A 13,197-nucleotide genomic window follows, 5' to 3' on the forward strand; every position below is an offset into this window, starting at 1 on the left:
GGATTTAATAACTATCTGTTTCTTCAAAATTTCCATCGAGTGACCAAGCATTCCCAACCCCCCCTTTTCCATTTCGCTCTCATTTTGTCAACTATTCATTTAGCTCTACCTAGTTATGTTAACAACAATGACAAAAAAACAGGTTCATCTATTTCAGAACTTGTTATTTATCATGACTCTTTCTCAACTGCCTTTGACACAGAGGAGAGATAAATCATTTACGTCGTGTTCCACTGTTTCCCTGATTAATAAGATAGCAAATATTTGAATACTTTACGTAATGCACTGGCTATGAGACAAAAGCAGTGTAGTAAGAAGGCCTTTGCCCTTTAAGTCCTGGTTCCGCCACTTCTTGGAGCCAAGAACCGGGAGCCAAGTCCCACCTGGAGGGCCTCAACTTCTCCACCTGATAATGGGAGTGACTTACACTGCACTGGATTCCTATAAAGGCTGAAGACACTGTTGAAATTCGAACAGCTTAAAAAATTTAAAACACTAAACAAGTAACGTCAAGACTACCATCTGTAACCATGGGGACACAAAGCTGTTCAGGACTTTCTCCATGCCACCAGGGAACTTACACTTCAGACCAAACTGTCACTTGAGCAGTTGATACAAGTCCTATCCTGCCAACCAGCGATTTCCAAAACGAAATGAAAAGACGATCCATAGAAATAGTAGAAAAAGATTATAATTTGCATCTCTGTTTGTAATATAGAAATAAAATTGAAAGCCGACCTCCACTGTTATTTAATATGCAAACCAACACTGGCAGTGTCACGCAGCTCCAAGGTCTGATGTTCACCCCTCATGCAGTGCGCTACCCCGGACGGTTGGGACACGGCACATTCCTTTGCGTGTCTGCTTAAATGTACTTGTGTATCTAGTGGATGTAATTAAGCTACCTCTCACAAAATGAACAAGCAGTTTAAAATAACACTTGCAAAGAAATCAGGATTTTCAAATACTGATGATGTAAATCAAAACCAACAAAGGAAAGTGACAAAGCTTACATTTACCCTGCTCCTGGTATGATTTCTGTCAGCCACATTAAAAGGCAAGGTTTTGGAAACAGATGCTTTCAAAGGGTTCCACTACTGCAGTATTCACTTTCTAATCTTATGTATAATAAATAAAGCAAATGTTTCAGTTCAAATCTATTAAATGGTCACCATCCCTAATGCCAAGCAGTAATTCTTCTCATCTCTACTGAACCTGTGACACCTTCAAACTTGAAACAAAATGGGTCAACACTAATAAAATTATTTATTTCAAAGGTTTTAAGTAGAAAATTCTGTTTCTAAATGTTCAAAGTATTCAGTAATAAAAATTATCGGTAACAGAAACTCTAACATTGCTTTTGGAATGATAATGAAGCATATTTATACATTGTTTTCAAAGGTTAGCACAATGAAATATATTTTGGCAGGACATTTGGGGATGATAAACCAAGTATTTATTTCATATGTTTGAGGAGAAAACAAACATATTAGTGGAGTAGTGCCTGTATATAATTTTTAAATGTATCTATACATATTGTGCAATACATAATTAAAAATTTGAACATCTAGGTCTATTTCATCAAGGTCATTCACCATTTCAGAAAGGTGGAATGACTGTTTTTAAATATTTTACTTATATATTTTTAGAGAGGGGGGAAGGGTGGGAGAAAGAAGAGAGAAACATCAACGTGCGGTTGCTTCTCCAGTGCCCCCTACTGGGGACCTGTCCTGCAACCCAGGCATGTGCCCTGACTGGGAATGGAACCAGTGACCCTTTGGTTCACAGGCCAGCACTCAATCCACTGAGCCACACCAGCCAGGGCAAAAGAAAAGTGGAATGATTTCATGATAAACCATATATGCAGAGTTATTACACTTTCACAATATTTAAAAACAATGACTCTTTTATTTTTTTTTTTGCCTTTGGTTTACTGTGTACACACAGGGTGGGGCAAAAGTAGGTCTACAGTTAGTTATGAAGACACACAACACAGAGTTTATTCTTGTATTATTATTTATTAATTATTGTATTATTTCCATGCAAACCACTATAAACCTGCTTTGCCCAACCTATATAACCTGCATGAATGCAGATTAACCACTTCCATTTGCTGTCAGGTCTGGAGGGTGAGTCCAGCCACCACATGGCAACAAAAGAGAACAAGGCACCCTGGCTCGTGTAGCTCAGTGGATTGAGCACAGGCCTGTGAAGGAAAGGGTCACCGGTTCGATTCCCAGTCAGGGCACATGCCTGGACTGCAGGCCAGGTCCCTAGTAGGGGACACATGAGAGGCAACCACATATTGGTGTTTCTCCCACTCTTTCTCCTTCCCTCCCCCTCTCTCTAAAAATAAATAAATAAAATATTAAAAAAAGAGAACAGGCACATTTTACTAAATTGGTGCTCTGCCAAACCCACTCAAGAGCAGCGGCCCTTTCTTCAGAAAGAAACAAACCTCCTTGCGTTAGTTATATGGATTTGCTCTAGTTGTCCGCTTACTGAATAGACTTAACCGTTCTGCTTGAGAAAGTTGAACGCTAAGGAGCAGTAAAACTGCCAGGAAGCTGTCGCAATGGTTGCAACCAAATATCTCCCGGCATTTCACTGAAGAAACTGGATGCTACATTTACATGTAAAATGGGGGGTCATCAATTTATTCATTCCAGTACTGAAAAGACAGTCAGATCCAAAATACATGTTCCAGAACTGGTTAAGGAAACAACAATTTAACACTCAGCAAAGTGTTAAAGTAGCCAAAGTCCCTTGGCTCATTCATCATGTCCTCATTCATAAACTCTTTAGTTTTTAAGTTATTTTTCAATTACAGTTGACATACAGTATTTTATTAGTTTCAGGTCTACAATTTTGACATTTATGTAACTTACAAAGTGATCACCTCAACAAGTGTACTAACCATCTGACAACACAGATATTTATGACAGTATTATTGACTTATTTCTTAATGTTGTACGTTATATCCCTCTCTCCTAAACTCTTAACACTGTGAGGTTAGAGGAAATCTTAGCGGCCATCTAATCCAACTGGTAGCTGGTGTTGCTTGCTGCACTCGGTGAGAACACTGCATAAGCAACAGCACTCCAGGCCGGCTGGTCTCCGGGGTCTGGGGAACCAATGTGGTCACGAAGCTCCTTCCCCCAACAGCTACTGTAGTTTTAGTAATTATGAAAGGTCAGTCCTCTTAACTTCAAGTCCTATCTCAGCCTCAATAGTCACATACAAAAATTAGAACATAAATAAATAAATTGTAAACTTTAAAAGCCTCATGTTTCTATACAAAGTCATTCAAAGAATAAGGCTTGAGGGTCCGCCATAGGCTGAGGACTCAAATGTAACAATAATTCCAGAAACTTAGCAATAAAACAACAGGACAAAACAATTATGTATTTTCAATTCCCCTTCTTTTACAAATATTTATTGAAATCCCATTGTTTTTCACATTGTATGCTACACATAGGGAATAAAATGGTCAGTAATACAGAGCTGATCCCTGCAATCACAGATTAAAAGCCCAGAGGAGAGGGCACGCAGGCGATTACAATGGAGAATGCTAAGCAGTGTAACACCATGAAGCCTTCTAACACACATTTATAGTTCTGTACTCACCAAAGCTTCTTCTTCATAATCAAAACAAACATTTAAATGCAAAGTTACTTTCAGAGAAACAATCACTTTAGTAGACATGATTTTAAATGCATACACACATACACACATTGGTTGCTTTGTTAGTATTTACATCCTGAAAATCAGTGAGAAAACACTGAATTCTCTCAGGATTCTGGAGACAGGTAACTTGACATACTTGAGAGCAGAGATCCAAAAATATAAACATAGTACCATTCCTGATTTGTGATTCTATAACCCTATAGAATTATTTGTAAACTGATTATTACTCGTGAAAATCTTTGAAAAGAGAAGTGGTTAACCTTCCAAGCACATAAAATTGCTATGCACCTTAGGTGCTTAAGCTATGCAGGGAAATTAACAGGTTTTCCATCTGGAAAAAGACGAGGACGTGCTACCCGATCACCCCATCACAGCAGACTTAGTGCCGCTAGAGCGGAGAGCAGCATGCAAAGCACCATGGGAAGCAAAGCAAGGGTGTTTCTCCCAGTGATGGGGAGAGCTGGGGAGGCCTTCACAGCGGGGGCACGGACGTCCTGAGTGAAGAATTATCAGGTCCACAGGTTACAGTAGTCGGCTGTGCTGTTATTTCATCTTTAAAAGATGTAACCTTCCCAGAACTGCAGACCAGTACCTCCCAGATGGGATAAAAAGCTCTGAATTGATGTAATGATGGTGAGTGGCTCTCTAGAGAAAGGTTCCTCCCTTAAAGCAGGACTCCAGGAGGGAGGTCCTCCCATACAATATGAGTTAGGTGTGGCCTCACATTTTGGGTTCACCAAGGCTGATATTAATCAGTTCTGAATAACTGAGGTGGAAGCTAGTCCATTGTTTAAAAGGAAAGACCTAGATGATAGCAATCAGTGTGGACAATAATGGTATTCAGAGAAGTAAACTTGGCAAAGGTACTTCGGTTGCATGTAATCTGGAGATTAGGACGCTCTCCCTCCAATTTGGGGGACTACAAAGGTAATTTTTTATCTTGAATGACAGGACCCTGGCTTAGAAAAGAAAGTGAGTTGCCTCATTTGGAAAAGAAACCTAAGCTTCAAGCCAATTCTCTCCTACATCTCGACAGGAGCCAACGCTGTGCATATTCTATCCCACTAAACAACCGTGGTGTTTACAGACTGGGACTCACCATAAAATCTACCCCGATGTGACTTCAGGTACTCGTGAAATGGCTTTTCTTTCACTCGTTAGCCCCAAGGAAGTGCTCTGGGTTGAAAGACTAACCTTTATCATTTAACTCTCAAGCTGTGTTAGCTTAAGTACATGAAACTAATTATCCCTCTCTGTAAAATGAAGCTAGTAAGATTTATTTTACAGTGTTTTCGTAAGATCAAGTACCTCAAATTCTTAGCACAAGGATGGCACCTGATCAAAAAACCCCATAAAATGTATTCATCAGACCATCTTTCTGGCCAGGGATGCTGTTGGCCTAGGATCCACGAAAAGATGCTCTCTAGCAGTCTGCACTTTCCAAGAAAGCCTCTTCCACAAGACGATCTTCCCACCAATAACATGTCTGTGAATCTCACGATATACTGAAGCCTGATCTTCTCCTTAGGATAGATGCCCGGGTTCCTCAGGTAATTAGAGAAAGAAAAGGCACTCGGAAAGATCACTGAGAGCAAAATGAAATACAGATGCCTAATCCTACCTTGTTTTGATAAATCGTATCAATAAAAGAGTATTCAAAAGAAAAAAAAGAACTACGGCGCATGTCGTTCCTTTCACTCAAAGGCTGAATGGCAGAAGCCACCTAAGACTTCCAGATTATTTCTGTCTTTCTCCTGCGTAGTCTCTGGTTGTTCACACTCCAAAACGGTGGTGGCTGCTTTTCACGGAAATGTTGGGGAGGGCAGCTGCCGTGGAGGTAGGTCACCAGGACTCCTCTGCATTCTACATGCACAGAAAGACTCCAGCAGGGTCTGTAGCGGCTAGAGGCCTCCGCTGGCCGTCAGAGGTAGTTGGGTCCAGTGCTGTGTGCTGGTCTGCCTCTTAGCCCCAAGCCTGTGTGGGGCTGTGGTCTTAAAAGACCCCCTCAACAGAGGCTCTATTTAATAACTACAAGACAATAAAAACTAGAGTTAATATTGCCTCTTAACAATACTTAATGATATTAATTTCTTTTAAGTAGAAAAAAAACAAAACAGTGCTACTATTTGAGATGCTAGTATTTTGTTCATGCTATTGAAGACATCCACAAAAAGCCACCATTCTCAAAAGCTGAATGCTGAAGCATTATGCCACCAACAGTCAGGAAGCCCATGCAGATGCATTTGAAATTGACGGCCACTGTACAAACCTAACAATATCTTGAAATGTATTTAAAAAAACAGGCTGATCTAGCAACATAGATACAGTCAATTGTATACCCTACAAATTCTAAATGCAGACTTAGTGCTGCTTGAATCTATATTTCCAGACACAAGGCTATTTATCTCATTTAAGAGCAAATGCAGGAACTATCTTTTCTACTGGGAATGAATCTGTAATCAGGAGGGAGAGGGAGAGTTTTAAGTCAGAATTGCATAAGCTGCATTCTGAGAATACCTCACTTTTTGCAAGAAAAAAAATGGTGAATATTTTGGAAAAGTTTCCTGTTACATCTTTCTCCTAAGCTATCACCATATAGCATGGTGAAGAGTCTGAGAAATTCTGAAATAAAGGAAATTATTTAACAAAATCTACACTTATTCAACTACCAGAAAAGAACTCAGAAGAAACAGCTTTTTAGTTTCTATTCTAATTTTCATTTTGATCTGTTGTTAGCGGCTGCCTGGAATGAGCTTTAAAGCTTAACCAGATGAAATGTTCTACCTAATGAGAAACCCTACCTGGCCGCCGGGTCAACCATTGTTGGGACATTAAACAGTCTGGCAAATGCTGCTGTAGGATAAAGACAATAGCCAGTTCCATGTTTCACACCCCACTTCTAGTACTTACAAGCTAAGTAAAGGAGGAAAATGTTAAAATGGAAGAAAGGTAAGTCTCAATCAACTTTTTTTCTCTAACACCTATTTCCCATCAAAATTCTGGACATCTAAATTTGTGGATCTGGTGAGAGCAATGATTTAAACATATATTCTGAAAGTGTGAGAGTGAAAAGAGTAAAAAATACCCTCTTCTTTCAACATTTTATATTCTGAGAAGGAGCCATTTTTAAAAAGACGGGTGGTAACTCACAGGAATGAGTGACAGATATGTGAATTTCTCTGGAAGAACCGCCTTCTCCACTAGAAGACAGATTTAAAATGCTGTGGATTCACACGGTTCCTCCATGAGTCTTTTTTGGAAAAAAAAAAAATGAGCGACCTGAGGCAGCCTAGCTACTTCAAGGATCTGAACTGAACTTAAGCATTTTTTAACTGGGTCTTTTCCTTTTTGGGTTCATGTCTGTTTACTTTATAAGTAAGCGTCATACGTGGGACAGCTCATCTGAAGTGTGCAAATAGAACATGTGAAAGTGGAAAACCACTCACACAAAATAGTGCAGGCACGTAAAAGGTAGCAAATAGCAGGCCCAAGCAAGAAATCTAAAAGAAAACCACAATCTCTCCAGTTTCATCTCCATTTCCCTGATGAATACATAAACATTAATTTGCATAAGCAACCAGGAAGAGGGAAGCTTGCTTTTAAGAAGAAAGTTCAAAACTTTTCAATGGAGCTCACCCAGTTTGTTCCTCTGATATGGTAAATCATATATTCCCACAGTTCCCAGCTGCATGAACAACTGACTGATAAAATCAGTGACATCCTATGAAGAGTTTACAATGGGAAATTGAGTCATTATGTTGAGATTAAACATCATCATTAAACATTATGTTGAGATTAAACATTATGTAGTTAGACATGCATTAAGTGTTAAAGTTCTGATTCTTTCCCTCAGCTGAAATACTCTTCAAAGTAAACCCCAAGGTGTTTTTAAAAACTATCCTAATCTTGGTGTATTGAACCTACATTGAAACAAGTAAACCTATCCTAATAATAAGAATTCTCAAAGCTGCATTGTTACATCTTAAAAATGAACCCTGAAGACACAGTGGAAAAAATGGTACGAGATTCCCAAATCCGCTACACAGAAACACATGATTGACATTTCTGGCTGTTGTGACAAGCTTAAAACTTACAAGTCACTGGAACATAAAACAGGTAAATAAATCCTCTGGTATGAATTTCGCCAACCATTTCCCAAACATTCCAAGACTGCCAAATCTCAATCTTCTGAGTAGCAACCTGCTTAATAAACACTATAGCAGTTTTTTTTTTGTTTTGTTTTGTGGGGGGTTTTTTTGGCTTACAGTTCTACGAAGGCAGGTGGGTTCCAAACAAAAACTCAATTAGAAATCAATGAAGTTTGCTTGGCTACCATCAAATAAAAACTTCAGCCACAGTGAATCTAATTTCCCTTCTATATATCTTTTTCCGGCCCTTAAAGAGTCTAATCTTCAAAATAAAATCTGAGTTCCTTCTCTACCACTCCATCTCACAGCCTCACAGAAGTCAAATGAGAAACAGTAAAAGGCTGGAAAGGCTATTCAACTGGAGAGTGTTCTTTGGAGCAGAGTTTGTTTCCAATGACTTCCACCCGGCAGTTCGGTAAGGAAGACCGCATACAGAGGAGCTGTAAACAAGCTTATCATAAAAAATGAACAAAGTCCACAGAGTCATAAAGAAAACAATGATCGCTTATCTGTCCACCACATAAAGTCAACCATAATTAAACCTCCTTTACGTTGCTTTGTTACCTTGTTTACAAGAAGTCGGCTCCCTTTAATCTGCAGGTACTTTTGAGGGGTGAAAATTGATTGGACTGCACCAACTATATCCAAATGGTAAATGCTATTAAAATCTGATAGTCTCTGATAGTCTCTGATAGCCTGCAGACAGGGTTGTATCTTATTTGGGGCACACTGTTTAAAAAGAAAATTGAAATGAAGATCTCTAAGGAAGTTTCTATTTTGCCATAGGTCTAATTACTTCTTATTGTTTTACATGAGGTTGTTTCACACCTTTAGCTACCTGCCAGGGTGGGCCCTAAATGCATGTGAATTTGTAACCCCCCCCCCATAAAGTATTCAGGTAACTGAATGTCTACTGGAAGTTGAGAAGAAAAAAGTATCTTAAAAATATTTACCTAGTGCTTTCCGCCCAACTCAAACCATGCACAAACTTTCTGTGTCAAGATTCACTTCCTGCCAAGATTTTATCTAGCTTGAAATGCATGTGAATTTATCTAGTCACACATTGAAAATTTTAAAAAGGACAGATTATGAAAAATAAGAAAAAAACGGTGTAGGAACCTCCAGTGATAGAAAATGTTCATCTTCTAAGTGAGTCCCGAAGAAGGAGAATTTAATAAAGTAAGTTTCTAGCAAGAGAAATGGGGATGTGGGAGAAGGATGTGGACGCTGTCTGCTCTGGGAGCTGCAGAATGCTGGCCGAGCACAGGGAGGAGCAGGAGCCTAACAGAATACCCTGCATGTACCACAAGATCAGCAGACTCTAGTGGGAACAGTAAGAGACAATCTGATGAGAGCATATCTGAAGAGAGTAACCAGGACACCAGTGGTAGGGTCTGGGATGAGTCGATGTGGAGATCTGGAGATCCAACTGATTTGTGAAACAACGATGCAGAGAACAATGATAGCAGGTATACTCGGCAAAAATTTGCCAGATACTCCTGGTAATGGCCATAGTTGAGTGGACTCTGCTATAGTTTACATAAGACACTTAAACTTGAACAAAATACTGGTTAGGTTTTGATAATTCTTCACTTTTAAAATAAATTAACATTTATTTAAACGGTAATTACTAAGCCTGTAGGAAGAAGTCTCGTGCGCTTCACTCATTAAATGGGTTTGTCTTTTCTTGAGTTACGCACTCAGCATGGCTTCCCCAGCACCACAACAGGAAATACCCGGGTGCTTTGGGTGAGACCTGACAAGCCATTTGTGTTAACATGTTTCAAGTGTCACCCAAAGTGCTTGACTTGCCTGCTATCTAAAATCAACTCCGCTTTATCATTTTTCTTAAAATTTGTAAAACACTGTTCCCCATAACTTTCCATTGGTTTTGCAAAAAGGACATGGATTCTATCACTCTGCAAAATATGTTTATCTGGAACTGCTTGATTATGTTAAGAGAAATGTTAAAACCAACTAACTTATGTATTTTCTGTTCTGCTTACCGATATTATGATGTTTGTCACAACTCCTAACCACTGACCAGTCAGAGTGGCTGATTTTTCAGCAAGAGAAGAAAACATGCCCCTCATAATGGTTCTGGTTGAATGTGTGCTTAAAATACATACTGAAATCAGTAGCCAAACACTCTTCCTAGTTCTATTCCTAGTAAGAGAATACCATCCAGAAGCAGATAATCAGGTAGGGTTCTGTCCCACTGCTGTGTATATATTAACTCTTCCCACTTCGGGTAGAGAGCACTTCTCATCTTATTTGATGTTACAATGGTTTTGTGTCAAGCAAGAAAGGAGCAGGAGAGGAAGGGAAGCAGAGGGGATGGAGAAGCCAGAGAGGTGAAAAGGAAGAGAGGAGGGTGGGGGATAATAACACGGTAACAACTGTCTTGACTATCTCTTTCCTTGTGCCATCAATTCCATAGGAATTCTCACCCTGAAGGCAAGAAATATTTAAGGGCCGTGACAGAGTATCTACAAGAAGCCTGCAAAGCCTTAAGCTCAGGAATATGCACGCCAAAAATTATAATCAGGTTGAATTACATTTACCTCGTATGCACTACAGTTTTAAAAATTCATAAAAACACTGTCATGATTTTAAAAGTATATGGTATTCAGAGGTAATCTTAAAAATATTTTACAACAGTTTGAGCATGGGCTTTGATGAATAAAATGGACTTTTGGCCCTCAACAGGCAACATGGACAGACGGTTCCTGCCAGCTGAATAGCAGACCAGCCAATCCAAGTGCGTGAAGGCAATGTTTCCTCTCTGTTTTCTTTTTTCCTACTGAGCAGGAGTCCTCTCTCTCTCTCTCTCTCTCTCTCTATATATATATATATATATATATATATATATATAGTTATTATTTTAAAAAACAGGGCTGGCTCAGCTCTAATACCATATCCTTTCTAGTGGTTAAATCCCAACCCAAGAGAAAAACCACAATAAATTTAGAAGTTAGTTTTTTGTTGGTGCTGTGTCTTTTATCATCGTTAACAGCCATTCTCCCACTTCCCCTTGAATCCCAGGATTTGTCAACTCTTACCATATGTTCTAAAGGCTGTAAACCCTACCCCATGAAAATGTCTGTTTTTATTTATACTCGATTATAAATGAGAACCAGAGCTAGTCTAGGGCTTGTGGTTTCAATTTACTTAAAGCATTTGATACTCTGCCAAAAGGAAAAATTCCAGCTTCAGAAGGCTATCTGAGATGGACTACAATCCCTGCTACACTCCTACCCTGGAGTGTGTCTGCAATAGGAAACAAAGTGTTAGCACACACACTCAGCCACGAGTTCTTCCCCAGTGGGAAAAGAAAGCAAACTGGTCTGGATGGACGATCGTTTCCTTTAACTAGCCCAAGGAGTAACTCGGATACTGTCTATCTCTTTGTCTTAGTGCAGTGAAATAAGTTACCCACAGTAATATACTTAGTACATCATGTTACTTCAATGAGTTACTTAGGTCAATTTCTCAGAACAGCAATGATAAGAAAGATAGCACAGTAAGTCCAAAATTGTTTATGATATCCCTATTTTTCCTGCAGATTCAATCCAAGTCATTAAGGCAACATTTACACATAAAGGTACAGTAATAAAGAAAGTAAGTTAAAAATGTAGTCCTAGCCCTGACCAGCCAGGCTCAGTTGGCTGAACATCATCCCTGCAAAGCAAAGGGTCATCGGTTCGATTCCCAGCCAGAGCACCTGCCTGGATTGCAGGCCTGGTCCTTGGTTGGGGTGTGGTTGGGGCACGTGGGAAAGGCAATTGCTTAGTCAATGTTTCTCACATCGCTGTTTTTCTCCCTCCCTTTCTCCCTCCCTTATCCCCTAAAATAAATAAAATCTAAAAAAAAAGAACTTAGCCATACTTATCACATTAGAAATGTAAATGTATATGAATTGTACATATTCAAATATAGATCAGCTTTTTTAATCTACTGAAATCATAATTTTAAATAAACCATATAATTCCTCTTGGGAAAAGTGGTGTCAATTCTGGTTATCTTCTTAATCTTAAAATTCTGAGGGTCTACTGATTAGAAGAGACCTCAGATATTAAATAATTAAAAATATGAATGGGCAGTCCAACAAAACTAACCTTAAAAAAGGCAAACCACTTGTAGTCATTCAACACAATCTCAAAGCCTTGATTGTAAATGATGGTGAAATGGCCAGAATTGCCCCAGTCATCGTAGGCTGTGTCCAACTTCTTAAGGTGCACCACTACTTTTTTTTCTGGTGGTCCTAAAGAAACAAAAACGCACAACAATGGAGAATTATTTGTATCAATGGGAGGGAAAAGTTCCTGTACAATTTCCATAATTTTTAAGATGCTTTCCTTTCATGCCACCAAATGTGAGCCAATCTGGCTTGTGAAGAATCAGACTTTCCATCTTGTTGTGTCCCTCTGTACAGTTCCAAAGGGGTTTCAGTCAAGCCTGGGAAGTGAGGGCTCAACAGATAGAAATGTGCCCAACAGGCAGAGAGACCCTAAAAAGTACAGCCCCTACCTTCCCAGAACGTCCAAAGACCTAATAATTTTTTCCGCTGAAGAAAAGGAAAACGTGGGCGATGTTGAAGATGCCAGGCAGAAATGAAGAGAAGACAAAATGGTCATCAGAAAGTGGAACTATTAAAATATAAAAAGACCTGCTATCAGATCAAAAGAAAGGCAAAGGAAATGACCTCTTCAAAGGAGAAATGGAGCATCTTTCTCTATAATGGCTCCACTGTTCAGAACTTCAGAATCTGAATCCTTCCACAGTATTTAGCAAACTCAAGTTTCTGTCCTATAAAACCAGTATGTGCTGATAGGAACTAAACTTTTACACTTTAGAACAGAAGGGTTCAGACAAGTGGGTGTCTTTCATTATTATATTAGGGTCAAAAGTATACTTTCTAATCATAGGCTGACTGAACAGGGTTCTGCTATGTGCGTCTGGATGTTTCCACACTTGAGGCGTTTTTCCATAGTCCAGATTAGTATTAGCTCTGAAATAGGATGTGCCCAAACAGTACAAATCCTGATCTCCCTTCTGCTTCATACCTCCAACTTCGACTTCTAAAACCCGGGTGGTTAAAATGCCTGGGATTATGCAATGCCACAGTCATTTGGAGTTAGACAGCTGAATCGATCTGCTTTAGTAACAAATCACCTGGCAATCTTTGTTCTGCTGACCAGCAGAGTGCAGCTCACAGCTTCACTCAGTCTGGCCAAGCTACAGGCTGGCAAGGGTTTGGGCAGAACAAAGGTGCCTCTTCTGATCAAGACTGTGTTCTTTCTTCCGTCACCAATTTCTTCCTCCTTGGTAGAACCATGCTATTTAAAGGGTATATGGAATA

The 13,197-nt window shown here is 39.4% G+C and overlaps 1 protein-coding gene across 2 annotated transcripts in view; it reads right to left on the minus strand.

Moving 5' to 3' along the window:
• Positions 1 to 13,197, minus strand: part of CTSC (cathepsin C) — a 37,546-nt gene that overhangs the window by 23,205 nt on the left and 1,144 nt on the right. The window contains exons 2-4 of one of the 2 annotated variants that reach the window (XM_037042923.1): positions 11,954 to 12,099; positions 7,324 to 7,408; positions 3,403 to 5,715 (exon numbers count right to left, since the gene is read on the minus strand). In XM_037042923.1, coding sequence (XP_036898818.1) covers positions 5,705 to 5,715; positions 7,324 to 7,408; positions 11,954 to 12,099 — 242 coding nt within the window. In that variant the 3' untranslated portion in view covers positions 3,403 to 5,704. Of the gene's footprint in view, positions 1 to 3,402; positions 5,716 to 7,323; positions 7,409 to 11,953; positions 12,100 to 13,197 lie in introns of those variants that run through there. The other variant, XM_037042922.1, reaches the window with a different exon arrangement.

Source organism: Sturnira hondurensis, unplaced genomic scaffold (assembly GCF_014824575.4).
Source record: "Sturnira hondurensis isolate 20B ecotype Veracruz unplaced genomic scaffold, ASM1482457v3 Scaffold0003801, whole genome shotgun sequence".
Classification (NCBI taxonomy): domain Eukaryota; kingdom Metazoa; phylum Chordata; class Mammalia; order Chiroptera; family Phyllostomidae; genus Sturnira; species Sturnira hondurensis.